Source organism: Hippoglossus hippoglossus, chromosome 3 (assembly GCF_009819705.1).
Source record: "Hippoglossus hippoglossus isolate fHipHip1 chromosome 3, fHipHip1.pri, whole genome shotgun sequence".
Taxonomy (NCBI): domain Eukaryota; kingdom Metazoa; phylum Chordata; class Actinopteri; order Pleuronectiformes; family Pleuronectidae; genus Hippoglossus; species Hippoglossus hippoglossus.
The window spans coordinates 30,756,374-30,775,600 of NC_047153.1; the positions used below are offsets into that span (position 1 = coordinate 30,756,374).

The 19,227-nt window shown below is 41.6% G+C and overlaps 1 protein-coding gene across 4 annotated transcripts in view; it reads right to left on the minus strand.

Annotated features, from left to right (window-relative positions):
* efl1 (elongation factor like GTPase 1) overlaps positions 1-19,227 on the minus strand; it is a 105,916-nt gene that overhangs the window by 85,703 nt on the left and 986 nt on the right. For all 4 annotated transcript variants that reach the window (XR_004613015.1, XM_034577674.1, XM_034577684.1 and 1 more), the window contains exons 3-12: positions 19,119-19,186; positions 18,913-18,997; positions 18,244-18,377; positions 16,984-17,121; positions 16,472-16,680; positions 13,292-13,415; positions 10,473-10,552; positions 8,935-9,071; positions 8,690-8,812; positions 5,004-5,103 (exon numbers count right to left, since the gene is read on the minus strand). Coding sequence is in view for 3 of the 4 variants with exons in the window: in XM_034577674.1 (XP_034433565.1) it covers positions 5,004-5,103; positions 8,690-8,812; positions 8,935-9,071; positions 10,473-10,552; positions 13,292-13,415; positions 16,472-16,680; positions 16,984-17,121; positions 18,244-18,377; positions 18,913-18,997; positions 19,119-19,186 (1,198 nt within the window). In the remaining variant the exon portion in view is untranslated. The remainder of the gene's footprint in view (positions 1-5,003; positions 5,104-8,689; positions 8,813-8,934; positions 9,072-10,472; positions 10,553-13,291; positions 13,416-16,471; positions 16,681-16,983; positions 17,122-18,243; positions 18,378-18,912; positions 18,998-19,118; positions 19,187-19,227) is intronic.

Genomic DNA, 19,227 nt, shown 5'->3' on the forward strand with positions numbered 1-19,227 from the left:
ACAGTGAAGCTTTATAAGGCATTTTAGTAATTGATCACACTGTAATTTGAGTTTGAGTTAGGATCATTATCTTATCATTATTCATGTGAATGTGTTCTAAGGTTATAAGATAAGATAATGATCCTCTCTATTTCTTAAACCTTGCTGATGGTGTCACACAGTTAACCCAACTGTTGACTGCAGACTCCTCTGTAGGCAGTTGTGGCCATGGGCTGCCACACAGATGTCAGCAGTGTTGCTGGGCAAAATAAAATAGAAGCAGTTGGAAGCTCATTAGACTGATTTTGGACAGGCTTTTTCCTTCCTGGCTCATAGTCTGAGATGACCTTTCTTTCCTTCTCTCTTTCACATATCTGTATCTCCACCTCCCCATCCTCTAACCCAGCTCTGACAGCCTGTCTATATCTCCTCTCCCCTGCTTGACACTCGGTTTCCCTCTGAGTGCTTCAGCAGAGTCTGCAATTAGGATCAAGTTCTGTCACAAGAGGGGGAAGGAGAGCAGAGAGCCAGTGGGCTGAAGTGAGATCTTTCCACTCTGCATTAGATGTTCTGGAGATCAAGAAGCTAATGCCTGGAGGGGGAGTACAGGGTTAGCATGAATGCTAAGCTCTGTATTTACTCTGACTTTCAAAGTTCTGAATGACTTCAGATGTTCAAGGTTTGTTTTGCTTCATTAAAAATATATCCTATATATATATATAAAATAACACTATAGTGTCTAAACTCATAGATTAGCATTTTCAGGTTAAATAAGGCCTCCCAGTCCTCAAAAGATGTCTGCTCATATTCTATGAATTATATATTACCATGAAATCCTAAAAATGAGTATTTGTATTTCTGATCTCAGTATTTCAGGTTTTAATTCCTGGTACTTACAAATTAGGACAAAACATGTTTTGTTGGATTGACAAATGAGAAGAAACTCTGGTGTTTCTTGTTTTTCATGCATTTCTTTTTTAGATTAATAGTTTAATCATTGAATGCCTCTGGGTGCCTGCTGTTGTTGTGGGTTTCACCTGTAAAAACTGTGTTTTTGTTCTTAAAAAGGGTAAACCACCATGAAGAGCAGAGAGTTGTAAGAATGTAAGAAAATCAAGTCATTTTCAAGCAGAGAAAAGAGGGAAAATCAATCAGAGCTGTTAAATATTGGCAGATCCACTATAACAATTTGGAATGTCCTGAAAAAGAAAGGAACTACTGCTAAACTGAGAAACAGACAGTGAGTAAGTCGGCCAATGACAACATCAGTAGCTGTTGACTGGAACATTGTGAGAGCTGTGAAGACAAACCCCAAAGTAGCATCAGCAACATATTCCGCAGGACAGGCTGAACGTATCACCATCGACTGTTCAAAGGAGACTCTGAGAACAGAAACAGAGGCCAGACCACAAGATCCAAACCACTCATCAGCAGGAAGAATCAGAGGGCCAGACTGGTATATTTAAGCTGCAAAAATTCTGGTACAAAGTTTTAACCTCTACTAAAATGTTGGTATGGCTGAAGTGGTCAGAAATAAAGAATCCGCTCATGATCCAGAACATACAAGCTCATTGGAGGTGGTATCACGACTCCTTCTGGAACAGGCCATTTATTGTTTATTGTTGATATAATGCATGATGGCAGCAGCAAAATGAAGTCAGAAGTCTACAAAAAACATTCAGTCTTATTTTGATACCATGTTTAGGTTCTATGTCTCTTCTTTTTGTTTTACGTTTCTTCTTTTTTTGTCTTGGCATATGGTTGATGATATATCTATTCACCATTTCCAGTATTCATTATCCACATATAGCTAACTTTTCTCTTGTACTACCGAAGGTTTCTATGAATCATACATTGACAGTTTCCTGCTGAAGAGAGTTTTAAATCTTAAATGCAGCTGAGGCATTTTAGCTGTTGTTCCTCATTAGAGGTAGAAAGAAGACAATGAGCTTTCTCTGACCCAATCCTAACTCACACACGTGCTTCACAGGCCAGGCCATTAAACCAAAAACTGGGACCTACTCTGTGATGACTCCCACACACCAATCTCAGTCTCCTGTAAGCATATGTTTCCAGTGAGAAATGGCAGCAGTCCACTCTTTGCTGTAACATGTCATCCCTGCCTTTTTAATGTGAGGACGCTTTGCAATTCATCCCACCGGAAGAAGTCACAGATCTCATCTCACAGCTTCATAAAGGGCTTGAAGACAGAATCTGTGACACCCGACTTAGATTAATGAGGCACACACTGAAGCGGGGAGCTGTGTGATGTTTGAGTGCAATCAGATCCTAAAGCCAGACAGGCAGGCCCGGGCAGACGAGGCCAACTCCATCTATCACTGACAGTGGAAGAGTCGGGGGGTTTGTGTTTTATCCTCTGCTCACCTCTGAGAAGGACACAAAGATCGGGGAGGGCTAATAACTATGTCCTACTCAGGGAGATAAAAACCACAAACCATTCCTAAAAGGTAAAGAGATGCAAATACTAAGAACAGGTCCAGACTACCACTTCAACATCCAACAGTGAGACATGGGTTGTGTCTGGACTTTTTATATAACTGACTTCATTATTGCCTCCTTCTGATCTTAACAAGTGCTTCATAACTTGTCGTTAAAGGCCTCGCATTAACTGCTATTGGCTTCTTTAAATGGCAAATAAAAATCCACAACAGTACCCTCCAAAGCTTTGTGTTTTAACCAGTCACTCCTAAATATGGAGTCCAATAGCTCTGACGTCTGTTTCACATGGTCTTATTGAAATAAATAGTTGCTTATTGAAACAAATCCCTCTAAAATCAGTGGATTAGAGAAGCCTTATTAGAATTAGGGATGTCGGTTTAACGATAACCACGTTTTCATAACCGTAAGAATTGTAAAAACTACGATATCAAACTATGGTGTCCTGCCTCTCGTGAGTCACGTAATTTGTGTGTGCCCTGTGCGGTAAGATCTTTCGCAAGTCACGTTTTGTGTGCGCGAAGAGGGAACTGATGTAACAGCCTTATTTCCACCAACGCTGGACAAAAAACTCCATCGGAGGAGTTCACAGCGAGAGGAGAATCCTTGTTTACTTTCGATTTCTGACTAGCTCTGAAGCAGCGGCTGACACACCGCTCTCTCTCTTCCTATCAACCATTGTAAAAGTAGCCAAGAGTTTACTTCACCTATACTAAGAAGTAATAGCATAATAAGGACGAAGGATGTTTTCACAACTATTCACACTTCACTCCCAAAACAGATCAACTTCCGTCTGTGACCCTTCCCAATAAAAGTCCCAAACAGATACACTGCTTATGATGACAGGAAACACAAATTCACTGACCAACCTTCCACAATAAGGCAACTAAATCAAATAGCTTACATAAATTACTTTTAAATAGCCAAACGTTACACTATAAAAACTAACAGTTTTTATAACTAGTTGATGATAATAATAATAATAATAATAATACATATTTTAGTTCAATAGCTATATTATTAGCTATATTATTAGCTATATATTGCTTGTTGTGTCTTTTTCCTTCTATAGTATCGATATTGTGGAAACCGGATATTTCCCCTGAGCCTGACAACAATGTCGATATCTAATTTTAGTTTTTTTTAACAGAAGTTAGAAAAATCTGATATTGATATGTATGTTGCCAATATTCAATACTTCACAGGAACACAATAAACAAGAGGATTACTTCATTCTGATTATTGAGGAAGAACATTTTACAGATTTTTACAATAATTTCTTTTCACCTACTTGCCAAAAAGTTTATAGATATGCATATGTTGTTGATGAGCTACTTCGGATATTTTGGCAAATTGATCAGCCTAATTCTACTGGAAAGCCACACACAGTGTTTGTTGATTTCAATTACTATAAAATGTTTAAAGGCAGTTTACAAAGGAAGTGTTGGTTTTCTCATATTCTGAGCCAATGTGTGCAAATTGTCACATTTTTATTCGATAATACCTCACCTGTGTATTTAAACATAACATTTCTTGGTGATAAAGCAGTTTGTCTGTTTGTTTTACTTTATTCATCTGCAGTTTCAAGCTTTAGGACTGAAGATTCATTCTTAACCACAAATCTTTGCAGGTTCCATTTGCTGAAGAAGGCCGTCAGATACAGGACAGCTCTGTGACTGGCTGAGTAGGTGGACTCTACATTCACTTTAGTTGTGTGGTAAATACTCTGTTTGAGCAGCAGAATACAACTAAGTCCAGCAAACTAAATTGCAGGCGAGTGTGTTAGGGTGCGTAGACCAGAACAAAAAACACTGCTACACCGTCCGCATTGTGTATACATCACATCATTCAACAACCACAGCTCACACCAAATGCACCACACAGACAGAAAAAAGTTAGACTTCAGTATTTGGGTGAGTGACCAGAATAAAATTGCTACTTTACACAGGAACTCAAGTCCTGGGAAATGTTGCGTCCTAGTCCCAACAAGTTGGCCTGCATCAAAATGCTTCCCATCTGTGACACCAGTGGGTGTCAGCTGTGTCTGATGTGTAACACATTATGCTCTGGATAATGCACTGTCAGCAGATTTCGTTGGAACAACTTTCAAACACAGAAGCCTTGGAGGCACTTGGTCTTGTGTGGATTGTTTGTAGTGATAAGGACACTCTTTCTGGAGATGCATGTTGCCCGACTCTACTGGGGTGGAGGCAGAATTGTCAGAGAAAGATCTGAGACCATAAGCATGGAGAGGTAGCACGAGAGGAAGGTGACAGATTGTTTGTTTGTCTGGTATTTGGATAAACTAACCATTCAAATAAAATAATGTGTGGGTACTGCAGTTAAAGCAGTGATTTGACACTGTTATAGCACATAGAATGGTATTGGTAATGTATTCATGAGCTTGTACGTCACAGGTTGTGAGTAACTTCAAGCAATCTCTCCGTCTTTAGGTCCAGGACAGAACTGACATACTGAGCATGCCCACAGCCCGTGACATGAGGGAAGAACAGGAAAGCAGCACCATCTACTGACAACACTGTCTGTGGACACACATTCACAATTACCTCTGTCTGTTCTGAGGCAAGGCCTTGGTGTCCACAGCAAACATCTTGGACACAAAGACGATAACTGGAGAATTTTCTCCACTGGAACACTGTAGGAATGCTGGAACACAACCAAGAGGAGGAGAACGAGTCAAACACACATCTGAAATCACAACACAGAAGGCAGATCAAAGCCAAACTCATGTTCCAATGTTTTAGCTGCTTCCAATACACAGAAAAGCAATGAAATACCTAATCCAAACATGGTATTCATTTGAGATGACGCACACATCACAAATACATTCAGACAGTAGGCAATAATCTAGACTTTTTGTTCCTTTTTCACACTGATGATTAAGGATTTACTGCAAAATATCTTTTGACATAGCAGCTAATTCCAAAATACCTTATATACTATTATCAGCCAATCAATCCAAGAACTGCCAGGCAATAAATATAGCCCCAAAAGAGCATTGAACATTGCTGTAAACGGTTTAAAACACTGTAAAAATGTGGTGTTTACAAATGTGTACCTTGGAATTTTGTGACAGCTCCGAGTTCACAAATTGTGATGTGTTTGCTGATGTATTCAGAAATGTCAAAGGACATGGAAGTTACATTTTCATTGGATGACAATATGTTGTTATTTTAGACAGAGATTCTCTTCACAATTGTATATGTCTTTTCATTTCCTACATTATGTTATCTAACTAGCCTCTGTGACTTCTAAAAACCATGTTGCTGTTGCCTTGCAGCAGTGTTCTCACAACTTAACCACTTGAATGCCAAGGACACCATGCAGCCAGATCGTTACCTACAAATTTGTAGGCAGCAAAAATGCAATGCTGAAGATACATCTAACGCAAACATTTTTTTTTTTTATATTGCTGAAGATATGCAATGTTTAAATTTGTAAATATATTTCATACAGTGAAGAGGTATCTGTTAAATCGAACACTGTTCTATACTGTATTAAAAATCCTTAAGATGAAATTAATTTATTAAAAGTATTAAAACTTAACAGGGAGATTGTTAAGATAGTTATTGTGATACAAGTTTTGCACCATATGTTTCAACTGAAAATAATTTACACTTTTAATGATGTAATTTTAAATGGATTTCTATGATATCATGTAAATAAACTTTAAAGTAAATAAAGTAATTGAATACGTTTTGAGAGCCCACTCAACTTCGACCCCCAAGAAAAAATGGAATTTGAAGGTTATTAGTTATATTGCACTAAATCCTGCAACTCATCAGATATAATCTAATTAGTTCCTAAAGTTCTGTTCATCTGTGGGAAGAGAAAGAAGGTACACGAAGGCCTGCCTGCCAGCCAACCACACACACACACACAGGACTTCTGGTGCTGTGAGATCTCTGATGTTTGAGTCAGACAGATCAGAGGAGTTGGTTGGTGAGATTTGATCAGCCTCTAATCAGACGATTAGGGACTACATCAGGGATGGGAACCCTGAGCGATGCAAATAGTTCTAAGAACAAACTACCCTTCTAGAATGTGGATTTTTATTGTACTGACCATTCTCGCAAGGCTGCCAGAGAAAAATACATGTTTTGCAGTTAAGTTCTTCACACCTGCTTCTTATAGATATTGTCAGTTTTGACACTGCTAAAATATTCTCATAGAGTTTCCAATATTTCCCTTAAACAGGCTTAGGGAAAATCAGCTCAGCACTTATTGGATCTGTAACAAATGTGATCTGGCCAGTATTAGGTCGCAACAGCTCTTCATAAATCCAACACTGTGCAGTGCCATTATTTCCCATTCGATATAAAATAATTGATGCTGCATTGAAGTGCCAAGTGGGTTGATGATAATATTGAAAGAACCGTGTGATATATGTAGCCCCTTCAATGCATAGTGCCAAAATTGCATGGTTTTAACAACCAAGGTAGTAAACACTGGCTTCTAAACATTATCACAATCACAAAAGAGTTTAAACAAGTCATTACTTATGTTATGGGAAAATTCCCATGAGGGAACTAAAACAACTTTGAGATTGTTGTTTACTGCATGATACCCCACCCTCTTGTGTGTGTCTGTGTGTATACATATACAGTGCCTTGCATAAGTATTCACCCCCTTTGGACTTTTCTACATTTTGTCATGGTATAACCACAGATTAAAATTTATTTCATCGTGAGTTTATGTAATGGACCAACACAAAATAGTGCATCATTTGGAAGTGGGGGGAAATATTACATGGATTTCACAATTATTTACAAATAAAAATCTGAAAAGTGTTGAGTGCATATGTATTCACCCCCTTTACTGTGAAACCCCTAACAAAGATCTGGTGCGACCAATTGCATTCACAAGTCACATTTGCAAGTCACATAATTAGTAAATAGGGTCCACCTGTCTGCAATTTAATCTCAGTATAAATACACCTGTTCTGTGACGGACTCAGAGTTTGTTGGAGATCATTACTGAACAAACAGCATCATGAAGACCAAGGAGCTCACCAAACAGGTCAGGGATAAAGTTGTGGAGAAATATGAAGCAGGGTTAGGTTATAAAAAAATATCCAGAGCTTTGAACATCTCTCTGAGCACCATAAAATCCATCATAAGAAAATGGAAAGAATATGGCACAACCGCAAACCTACCAAGAGGAGGCCGTCCACCCAAACTGAAGAGTCGGACAAGGAGAAAATTAATCAGAGAAGCAACCAGGAGGCCCATGGTTACTCTGGAGGAGTTGCAGAGATCCACAGCTGAGGTGGGAGAATCTGTCCACAGGACAACTATTAGTCGTCTACTCCACAAATCTGGACTTTATGGAAGAGTGGCAAGAAGAAAGCCATTGTTGAAAGGGATCCATAAAAAATCCCGTTTGGAGTTTGCCAGAAGCCATGTGGGAGACACAGCAAACATGTGGAAGAAGGTGCTCTGGTCAGATGAGACCAAAATTGAACTTTTTGGCCTCAATGCAAAACGCTATGTGTGGCGAAACCCCAACACTGCCCATCACCCTGAGCACCCCATCCCAACAGTGAAACATGGTGGTGGTAGCATCATGCTGTGGGGATGCTTCTCTTCAGCAGGTACAGGGAAACTGGTCAGAATAGAGGGAAAGATGGATGGAGCCAAATACAGGGAAATCCTTGAAGAAAATCTGATGCAGTCTGCAAAAGACTTGAGACTGGGGCGGAGGTTCATCTTCCAGCAGGACAATGACCCTAAACATACAGCCAGAGCTACAAAGGAATGGTTTGGATTAAAGAATGTTAATGTCTTAAAATGGCCCAGTCAAAGCCCAGACCTCAATCCAATAGAGAATCTATGGCAAGACTTGAAGATTGCTGTTCACAGACGGTCTCCATCCAATCTGACTGAGCTTCATCTTTTTTGCCAAGAAGAATGGACAAACCTTTCCATCTCTAGATGTGCAAAGCTGGTAGAGACATACCCCAAAAGACTTGCAGCTGTAATTGCAGCGAAAGGGGGTTCTACCAAGTATTGACACAGGGGGGTGAATACTTATGCACCCAACAGATGTCAACTTTTTTGTTCTCATTATTGTTAGTGTCACAATAAAATTTATTTTGCACCTCCAAAGTACTATGCATGTTTTGTTGATCAAACGGGAAAAAGTTTATTTAAGTCTATTTGAATTCCAGTTAGTAACAGTACATAATGGGAAAAAGTCCAAGGGGGGTGAATACTTATGCAAGGCACTGTACCTCTTTTTAATTCCTGAGTTTGTTTGGGCAATGAGTCAAACCGTCGTGCTCCAACACTCATCAGTTTCTCCACGCGCTCTGCTGCGATGTCTAAGGGACTGGGAAGCTTCTCACACACCATTGCTACAGTTTGTGTTAAAGAAAACTACAAATGAAATGTACAAATATCCCCAAAATACTCAACTGAGGCAGCACAACAAACATAAGAAGTGACAGCAGAGCATTCAGTTTCTGTTTCAGGATACAAAGGACAGCTTGGGATACCGGTAACCACTGGCTGCAGATGGCAGCCAAGAGGACTTTGGGGTCAGAGTGACGAGAATCCCTGGCCATCACCTTTACCCCAAGTGATGTCACAACCTTCTCCACCTTCTCCGCGTCCCTGGTTACAGAAACATGACAGACATCTTTACAGTGAGACCACAGGGCATAATGGCTTCTGACCAGTTCTTGCTCCACTACATTCATATCCTGCAGCTACATTGTGCCAACAGCATGACAAACAGGTGGTGGTGTGAGCTTGGTGATATAGTACTTACCTACAGGGTTAGTTGGTGAAATACTGTAATCTGTGAGTATAACACTCAACACACAAGCAGCTAGGAATTTGATAGTGTTTGTCACAAAAGCTCATAAGAGAAATGGCTTGCCAACTGTCTGCACACTAACTAAATCCCACAGAAATTCAGCATATAGCAAGGTTATATGAAAGTAGAAGATATATTTTTATATATTATAACTAGACTGAGGATATCAGCGGACATTTAGGCTAAAAAAATGGGGTAAATGAGCTCATTTCGAGTCTAATTCGAATGAGAGCAGTATGGAGGCATTTAACGTTTACGTTTTAAGAAGTAGTCGCCATTAACTTCAATTGTATTGGATTTGGCTGCAACAGTGTTTACCCCTGAGACTCCAAAAGTGTTTTGTGGACTCAAACACTTCACCCACCCTTCCATTGGTAGACCACCTCCTCTTTTAGTGATAGTTTTCCCATTTCTGCTTTCAAACCATTAGTTTTCTCTGGCCTGAATGTGCCCTTTTCCTTTACAGGTAAGTGTACTGCTGAGTCCTGACTGTCCAGTGCTGCGCCAGTATTTCACATTATTTAGCTAGGCTGTGACAGCCTGCTTACACTAGATTCTGGTTGTGCCATGCAGTTAAAGTAAAGGCCTTAGTTTTCCGCACCACATTTAACTGCATTCACATGCTTATGCCTTGGTGTTTTGTACTTAGGGTGGACACGTTTCTCAGCAAAGGAGAGACAATTCCTCAGGTCAGAAAGAAGCCATCTAGATCATCAGACATACATAGACCATCACTATGCTGGAGTCGTGGTCTTTGATTCACTATAAGCAACTTTCAATGCAGTCTTTTAAACAATCCCCAGGCAGCGTAACACCCATAACGGCTGTGTACACACTAATAAACTTTGGTTAAAAATCCAATACTTTTGATACGTTGACATCTACTTTCTATTTCAAGTCAACAAAACTGAGAACTTTGGAAACGTTGCTGTTCCCATTTTAGTTTCATAAGTCTGGGACTGCATTTTAGTTTTGACGTCATAAAGGTAGACTTTTGGAAACTATGACATCCATGTTGGCTTCTTCATTGGGATTATCAGTTGCAACTCGACTACATAAAATTGAAATAAGACTGGTTTAGATGTTACACACCCTCTCAATTTACACATTAGAATTCATTCAATTAAGGAAACATTTAAAAGATTTAGTGGATCTAAAATATGAGAGTGTGTTTCAGGCTAGTATCTTTCACCCACCTCCGAGTGACAACTGCATCATATAAACTCCAAATGTTATCCAGCACGAGCTGCACAAACAGTGGCTTCTTTCCTTTGGCCTGCAGCAAAGTAGGAGACAAAGAATATACATCAGAATGAATGTGAGATATGAGGAAAGACATGACTGAGCATTTGTTTTCAGTAGAGTTTAATGTTTGTCTCGTTTGACCAGAGATTATTTTCCCATATGCTCTTTTTTTGTCCAATTCAGGAGTTTTATGTATATGTCAGTTACTCAGCCTCTCCATCATAAAGGACTGATTGATGAGTGCTGCTGAGACACTGGTCCCTCCTGCAGGGTCTCTCTGCAGGAAACTTCTTAAGCTCTGTTAGAATGACCATTGAGATTGTTCCAAAGTTCTTCATTTTCACAAATGCACCTTCTGGGAAAACTCAATTTTAGAAATGGATTTATATCTTTGTCCAGATCTGGGTGTCACCCCAATTCTGTCTGCCGGGCGCTACATCAATTAGGAGTCTGTCAGGCATATATCAGAATAAGAAAATAGAACAAGCAAAGTGACGAATGCTTATCACTGATTACTGCTTGCATTGATTAGCTGATGACGAATGCCAACCAATATCAAAGTTTCAAATGCAAGGTTGCTCTCTTAACACATTTAAATTAACAGACATTTTAACTCTTTACAACTGTGGTGGGCAGAGAAGCATCTCAGAATTACCAACACATTCAACCTTGAGGTGGATTCTCTACAACAGCAGAGGCCACGTCAGGTTCCTCTCCTGTCAGCCAACAAAACAAATGGGTTGTAGCGACACAGACTCACCAACACTGGACAGTTGAAGACTAAAAGACTGCTCTGGATTTCTGCTGAGGCTGCAGATGGCCGAGTCTCAATTTAGACTCAACAGCATGAATCCATGAAAACAACCGGCCTTGTAACAACAGTGCAGGCTGCTGGTGGTGCGATGGTGGGAGTCAGTGTCTGACACAGTTCAAATTGTTCATCACAGTATCAGAGAGGCCCAATTTTCAACACTCTAACTAAGTGGTTGTTGTAACACCTGCTGTGATCAAACTGTTTTCTTTTCCATTCATTTCTTCATACATAAATACACCATGGAGACGATCAATAAATAATCATAGTCAAACACACACTGACTGGCATTTAACACCTCAGCCTCACCTGTCTGGAGCCTATCACACCCCCCCCTGGTAAGTATAAGGTGAGCTACACACAAAGATAAGTAAAGAAACCACAATCAAAAGATTAAATTAGGATTCTGGGTTACTGCGGACCTCACCTTCTATCAATATGCATAAATACCTTGACAAATGCAATAGCTTGACAAATGTAATCTAGCACAGCACACTTCACCCATCCTCTCTCACCTTGAGTTTTCCGAGCCCCTCCTTTCTCAGAGACCTGACCATGCAAACCTGTTCTCCCTCTCCCTGATGGACCAGGGCCCTGTACTACGAAGCCGGATTTGCCCTAAACAGGTTAACTTCAGGTTAAATTCAGGGTTTCTGGTCCTACGAGGCTCGTTCACTTCTTATCGGGGTAAATCACTATGATAACGTTTATTTTCATTTTCAATGAAATCTATTTTGTTGTTTGTTTCTGTGAGTAACTGATGGTTAAATGTTGTCTATGTATAAACTGAAAACATATTTTCTCAGGATGTGAATTTGAATTATTATAACTTATAACTGTCAGTGCACATCACAGAGTACTATACATTTTGTGCGTATCTTCTGGTATAAATAAAGTTTGTCGGATTTCTTGGTTCTCCTTCCCTTACTCCTTACGGCTTCTCCTTCACATCTTTCCTTGAACTTGTGATGTATACCATCAGGGTCAAGGAATAGTGGTCAGGAAAGAAGATTATTTTGACTTTCCGAATGCAGCCATCAACATATTCAGGTGATCAATTAGCTTGTTGATTTAAAGGGATAGTTCACCCAGAAATAAAAATTTCACAACCCCCCGACATTCATATTCGACTTGTAATGAGGTAATTTTAAAAACAGTGTTTTAAGCCAAAATTTCCACTGATATCTTTTCCAACGAGGTGCGTTTAGGGACTGTCGGACATGCTAACATCCACTAGCTTAGCAACTTCTGGTGGACTTTTAGGCTTAAAACACGGTGGAAATGATGCAGTTTCGAGTCAAATATGAATGTCGGGGCTTGCGGACACTTGGATGACACCACAGGAGCAGTATGGAGGCATGTTGTGTTTTTTCTGTTGTTTTATTACGTCTGAATATTTGGTCACCAGTTACTTCAATTGGATTGGATTCTGCTCTAACACTGTTTACCCCTGAGACTCAAAGTGTTTTGTGGACTCAAACACTTCACCCACCCCTCCATCGGCATAGTGGTGAGTAGATAATGAGTACATTTTCCTTTCTGGCTGAACTATCCCTCTAAGTTGTTGTTGGAGATAACCTGGCATTTATCAGAGCCTGAGTCTTAAGTGTGGAGACAATACGCTGGAACATCTTTCAATCATGGAAGTCCATGTATAACTCCACTGCTTCAAACCAAGCAGCAGGACCATTACTAAATATGCTGTATTGGAAGCAACATTAGAAGATTGTTTCAGTTTCCACACTATGTTTAGGCTCATAGATGATAAAAACTTTTTTACCCACACAGAAAACTGATTGGGAATCACTAAGGGAACCAATAAGGAATCAAACCAACAAGCAGAATCAACAAGGATATCAGTATCATACAATCTTAACAATTCATATTGTTAGTCATAGGAGAAAAGACAAAAGAATAAAAACACACATTAAGAAATATCTACAATTATAGTTACTTTACCTGAGCTCCTTTCATGATCTTTTTTGCTTTTGCATTGAGGTAGAAATCTCCCCACAGGGTTTTTTGCAGCACTGCTGCTTTAATGCCCATTTTCTGGCTGTAGATGTGGGCAAACTGCTGGATGCTACAAAACACAAAATCATACTCTTAATGGTCCATTTACACTTTATATGCAGGTTCACAAACAAAAAGCTCTAATCTTTAATACACCAGATTCCTCGAGCTTTAGCTTTTTTGTTTTAACTCGGGTTATTAGCAGCTTTGACTGAAGTGGAGCTTGGATACATTTTTACAGAGTCTAGGTAAACATGACTTTGTACTCGTCCTGACCTCAGCTTCCTCTTCCCTTGCTACAGACAGTGAATGCAAGCGCTGGGTTCAGAGGTGGAGACGATTCAGCTTTGGAACTTAATTAGTTTATTTATAGCAGCTAATGATCACAAGGGCACGGCAACCCTCAGAACTAGGTCTTCATGTTCTCACTGCCATACACCAAACTCCCAGTGCAGCCCAATGTCACTGTTTGGATGTAGAATACATATTTGAAGTGACCTTAATAATCTGCCAGTTACAAGTAATGAAATCAAAGTCCATTACTGGACAAAAGAAGGTGATCTTGTTAGGAATGAAACAGAGTTTAGTCTTGTCTCTGATGGTTCTATAATCATGTCCGTGGTCACAGATATTCAATTTAAGTTGACAGCGCCGCCTAGTGGACATGACAATTTGTTTCATTCAGTTCATTTAGTTTGTGTACCTGTCACTTGAGCACCCCATTACCACCAGAATTAATTCTGAGGCAAATGCAGACACAGCCCACCCCAGGTTTTATGTGTGTTCTTTGTTTCAGGTTCAGTTCTTACTCTCACATTTGTGCAAGAATATACACAACAATCATTATATGCACTGAAATAATGAAAACTATTGTGTTTAACCCTCGTGTTGTTTCTGGGTCAGATTGACCCTGTGTGTGTGTGTGTGTGTGTGTGTGTGTGTGTGTGTGTGTGTGTGTGTGTGTGTGTGATCATCTGCAAGCCCTGGCCGGTTAGGGTGACCCAAGGATTGTCATTATCCAATTCTCCTGGGGTCATTGAGACCAATGGATTGTCATTCTCGATTCTCCTGGGGGGTCATTTAGACCCCCAGAGAGGGCGCTGTGGTGCTCTGTGGGGTCATTTAGACCCACAGCTGATTCCAATTGTAATCTCGGGGGGGTCAATTAGACCCACAGAGAAGCCGGTGTGTTTCTCCGTGTGCCATTCTCCCTGACCAGGTCACGATATCAGCGGACGGAGAAGCAGACGGAGAAGCAGATGGAGAAGCAGACCGAGAAGAAGACCGAGACGACGAAGACTACGACCCAGTGGGTGATGCTGCTGCAGATTCGTCATCCTTGGAAGAAGAAGAAGAAGAAGGACAAAACCACGGCACCACCACCACCGGACTCTTGGAAAGAGAGACCTTCCTGTCAAGAAACGGAGAAATAACATGGTCCTCGAGGGCGTACGACTGAGAGGAGGGCCGCTGCTCCTGCTCCTCCTGCTGCTGCTGCTCCTGCTCCTCCTCCCCCTCTGCTGCGGCTCAAAGCGCCGCCACTACGCCCATCGGGGTCCCCCCGGGCTCCACGATCCACGCGACGTCCCGCGCCGGTGACCTTGCCTCGACGTTCCACCTGTTCGCCACGCCGACGGTAGAGAACATCATCCTGGAGATGACGAATCTGGAGGGTCGTCGAAAATACGGCGACGACTGGAAAGGGATGGACGAGACCGACCTGCGCGCCTACGTAGGGCTGCTGATCTTAGCGGGCGTGTACAGGTCCCGGGGCGAGGCCGCCGCCTCTTCTTCTCCCTAGGCCGGTGTCCTTTCCGTCAGTACATGCCCAGCAAGCCGGCGAAATACGGGATCAAGTCGTGGGTGGCCTGCGATGCAAAATCCAGCTACGCTTGGAAGATGCAAGTGTACACCGGAAAGCCGAGCAGCGGACGCCCAGAACGGAACCAGGGGTTGCGGGTAGTGCTCGATGTAACGGAGGGACTGCCCGGTCGTAACGTCACGTGCGACAATTACTTCACCTCCTACGAACTCGCGTGACAGCTCCTGGAGAGGAAGATCACCGTGGTCGGCACGGTTCGGAAGAACAAGCCCGAGCTCCCGACCGGGCTGCTCACGGTCAAGGGAAGAGAGGTGTTCTCATCCAAGTTCGCATTCACGCCCACCGCCACTCTGGTGTCCTACATCCCAAAGAAAAACAGGAACGTGGTGCTTCTGAGCACGCGGCACGCGGAGGCCGACGTCAGCGACCGCTAGGACGGGAAACCGGTCATCGTCCTGGACTACAACCGCAACAAAGGAGGCGTGGACAACCTAGACAAGGTGATCGGAACGTACAGCTGCAGGAGGATGACCACGCGCTGGCCCCTGGTTGTCTTCCACAACATCCTCGACGTCTCGTCCTACAACGCCTTTGTGATATGGAGAGAGATCAACCCTGACTGGATGCCGGGCAAGCGGAAAAAAAGCGGAGGGTGTTCCTAGAGCAGCTGGGAAAGGCTCTCGTGACTCCGTTCATCGCACGAAGGGAGCGCATCCCCCGCACGGAAGCGCCCGCCGCGGTTGTGAAGGCTGTGAAAGCCGCCGCCGCCACCGCACAGAGAGCTGTTGACCACGACGACGACGACGACGACGACAACGCTCGACCCGAGCGTCCGGCATCCTCCCTAGCCCTAGTCGCCGCCGCAGCAGCCCCACTCGGGACGAGTAAGAGGAAGAGGTGTCAGATATGCCCCAGGAAAAAGATCTGTAAAACTCACACCGTGTGCCGCGGGTGTAACAAATACATCTGCAAGGGCTGCTCACTTGTCTATTGCCCTACGTGTGCGTGCTAATATGTGGTGGGCTATGTGAGGGGGCCAACAGCCGGGGGAAGCAGGGACAACACAAGGGTTAAAAACTGATCACATTTTTGAATACTGATTTGCTGTTTCTTTACAACTTGAACAACAAGTTAAATCATTGGTGAAAAAGGAGCCATTTTCTTTCTATCATTTTCGTTTGAATGATTAGAAAAATAAACTCAGCAACCCTAATGTACACATAAATGTACTTCACTTGTTTATATCAGTGGAACTCATGACCAAACAATGTCATCACTGGAGGTTTAGAAGAAACCAGCCTCACCTGAAACCCCATCCATCCATGGCGCTGGCAAACACCACATTCCCTTGGTCAGGAGAGAAGTAGAGGAGGGAGTCATCTGCCTCCTCCAGCCCAGCGCTGCAGTCGTAAACATAATCACCACTTGCTATATCCCTCTCTTTCTCCTCCTCTTTCTCTGCTCGCTCCTCTAGCACTTTGGACGTGAACAAAGAACCTGTCACTGCATTCACCTACAGGAAAGAACATACATACCAATGCTTAGTTACAGTGGTCTCCACACTCCACCCATGCCTCCATTTACTTCCATTACTCTGAGGTCTGAACTTCCAGCTCCTTGTATCAATTATCTAATTTATTAATATACACATTTAAAATATTTATTCAAGATAATATCTAAATATAAACAGAACATAGTCAAGAACAATTTTACTCCAGGGTAACTTTGCATTGCAACATTGTGGCTGAAACTCTTAGAGGATTTTTATCAAATACACTGAATGTGGCTTGTGTCAGGTGAGAACTGGGCCCCGCACCTGTTCCAGAATCTTCTGCAAGTGGGTGTAGGCTTCCTGAGCACTGAGTTTCAGCTCCAGGATGAGTCTATCGATTTTATTGATGACTAGAACAGGCCGGATGTTCTCCAGCCATGCTTGACGCAACACAACTTGGGTCTACACACAATAAACACAGACAAAAAAGCAACAAAATCTCATTTGACATGTCTTAACAGCAAAGCATTTTTAAACACTGTGGCATGAATATAATGGTTAGAAGAAGATCTACTAAAAGCAGTAAATCACAAGACTATTAACTGATACATTGGCCAACTGATAAATAAATAAATTCACTTTTCACACTCTTTATTGTGACATAGATTTCATTATAAATGTGAAATGCCACCATTTTAGCCATCAATTTACACCCAATAACCCATTTTTTCAAAGTGAAACATATTTTTAAGAAGTTTTAGTAAATTCAAGTGAATTAATCCAAGTTAATGTTTGTGCCAAATGTGAAAGGGTTCCTTAATGGCGTTCCAGAGATATCACCTTCACAAGGCGATAAATGTGCTTAGTGAGGTCACCATGACCTTGACCTTTGACCACTAAAATCAAATCAGTTCATCCTTGAGTACATGTGAATATTTGTAACAAATTTGAGAAAATTCAGTCTGGGCATTGTTGAGATATCGGCTTCATGGGAATGGGAAGGACGGATGGGCCGACAACCCAAAAACGTAAAGCCTCCGCCGACTGGCTTCTCTGGTTTAATGAGACAAACTCTCCGGAAAATAAATGCTCAGTCGTGTCTTTCCTTATCTCTCACATTCATTCTGATGTGTATTCTTTGTCTACTACTTTGCTGCAGGCCAAAGGAAAGAAGCTATACATTTTCAAGGACAGAAAAAGCAAGCAAAGAAAGATCTGAGCTGAGCAGTCTTCCTGTCCCTGCTGCTGCTCAGTAAGAGTATAAAGCTCATACACTTAACAAAGACGACTGGAAGATGTAAATACTTCCAACAGGACTTACTGAATTAAGAGTATAATAGTTTTTTTACTTTTCAATTTTCAATAAACTTGCTTAATTTATAAAACCCATGTTTTCACTTTGCCAAAACAAGTTATTGAGAGCAGATTGATGGGCAAAATGGTAATTTTATCCTTTTTGAAATAAATCGAGAACATATTAACAGTTTGTATACAGTGTGGTTACAGGAAAGACTGTGGATACAGCGATGTAAAGTCTCTTCCTTCATCTGTAGAATGAGTCAGTGAGTGGACAGAGAGATTTACCTGTGGACACACACCCTCGACAGCATCAACAACTACGATGGCACCGTCACACAACCTGACAGCAGTGGATACCTCCGAGGAGAAGTCGACGTGACCCGGAGAGTCGATCAGATTTAGTAAGTACTCCTGATCTCCTGAGGACAATCAGACACAGACAATCAGACAAACTGCACAGATTCATCAACTTTTATTTTGAAACTGAGTTCAGTAAAACTGGAACTCAGATGAAGCAAACAACAAATATTTCCATTAGTTTTTTTCAGAAAATCCTCAAGAATAAGTAGCTTGTATGCCAATTCACTAAACAATAACATTCAAGCTATGTGGGCTAACTGTTGCAACTCTTCACATTCAAACATGAGTGTTCCAGGATTCACTCATGTAGGTTCTTGGCTTCAATGCCTGTAGAGATGTAATGAGATTCAAATATTCAATCTGCATAAATATCAGCAGATCCACGCTGGCAGGGAAAGCCATCATAGTTAAGTAATCACATTGCTGAAGTTTGTTATATTTTGTTATTCATATTCTGTGGGTGCTGTGTAGATCAGTATTGTGGCGTTGGGCCCTATGTTTTTGATAATTTAATTTAAAAAAAAGTGAACAGCAAATGATCTTAGAATTAGTCCTGGAGTGGACTTAATGTGGCATTGATCAAAGTGGCCTTACCATGTGTGCAGTGCAGAGAGATGGCACTGGACTTCATTGTGATTCCTCTGATCTGTTCATCCTCTCTGCTGTCCAGATACCTCAGCTGGTGGAGCAATACATCACAGATAAGCACAAGTGATGACAAAACTGGAACCGTGCACAACATGGGAGAGTCTTGGAGCATAACTGTGAAAATGGTCTTTGTAGCAAATGAAGTCACAAACCTTCCCAGCCAGTCGACTGGATATGATCCCATTACTTGCCACTAAGCAGTCGGCAAGAGTAGTTTTGCCTGCAAAGACAAAGATGGTTCCAAATAACATTAGTAATGTT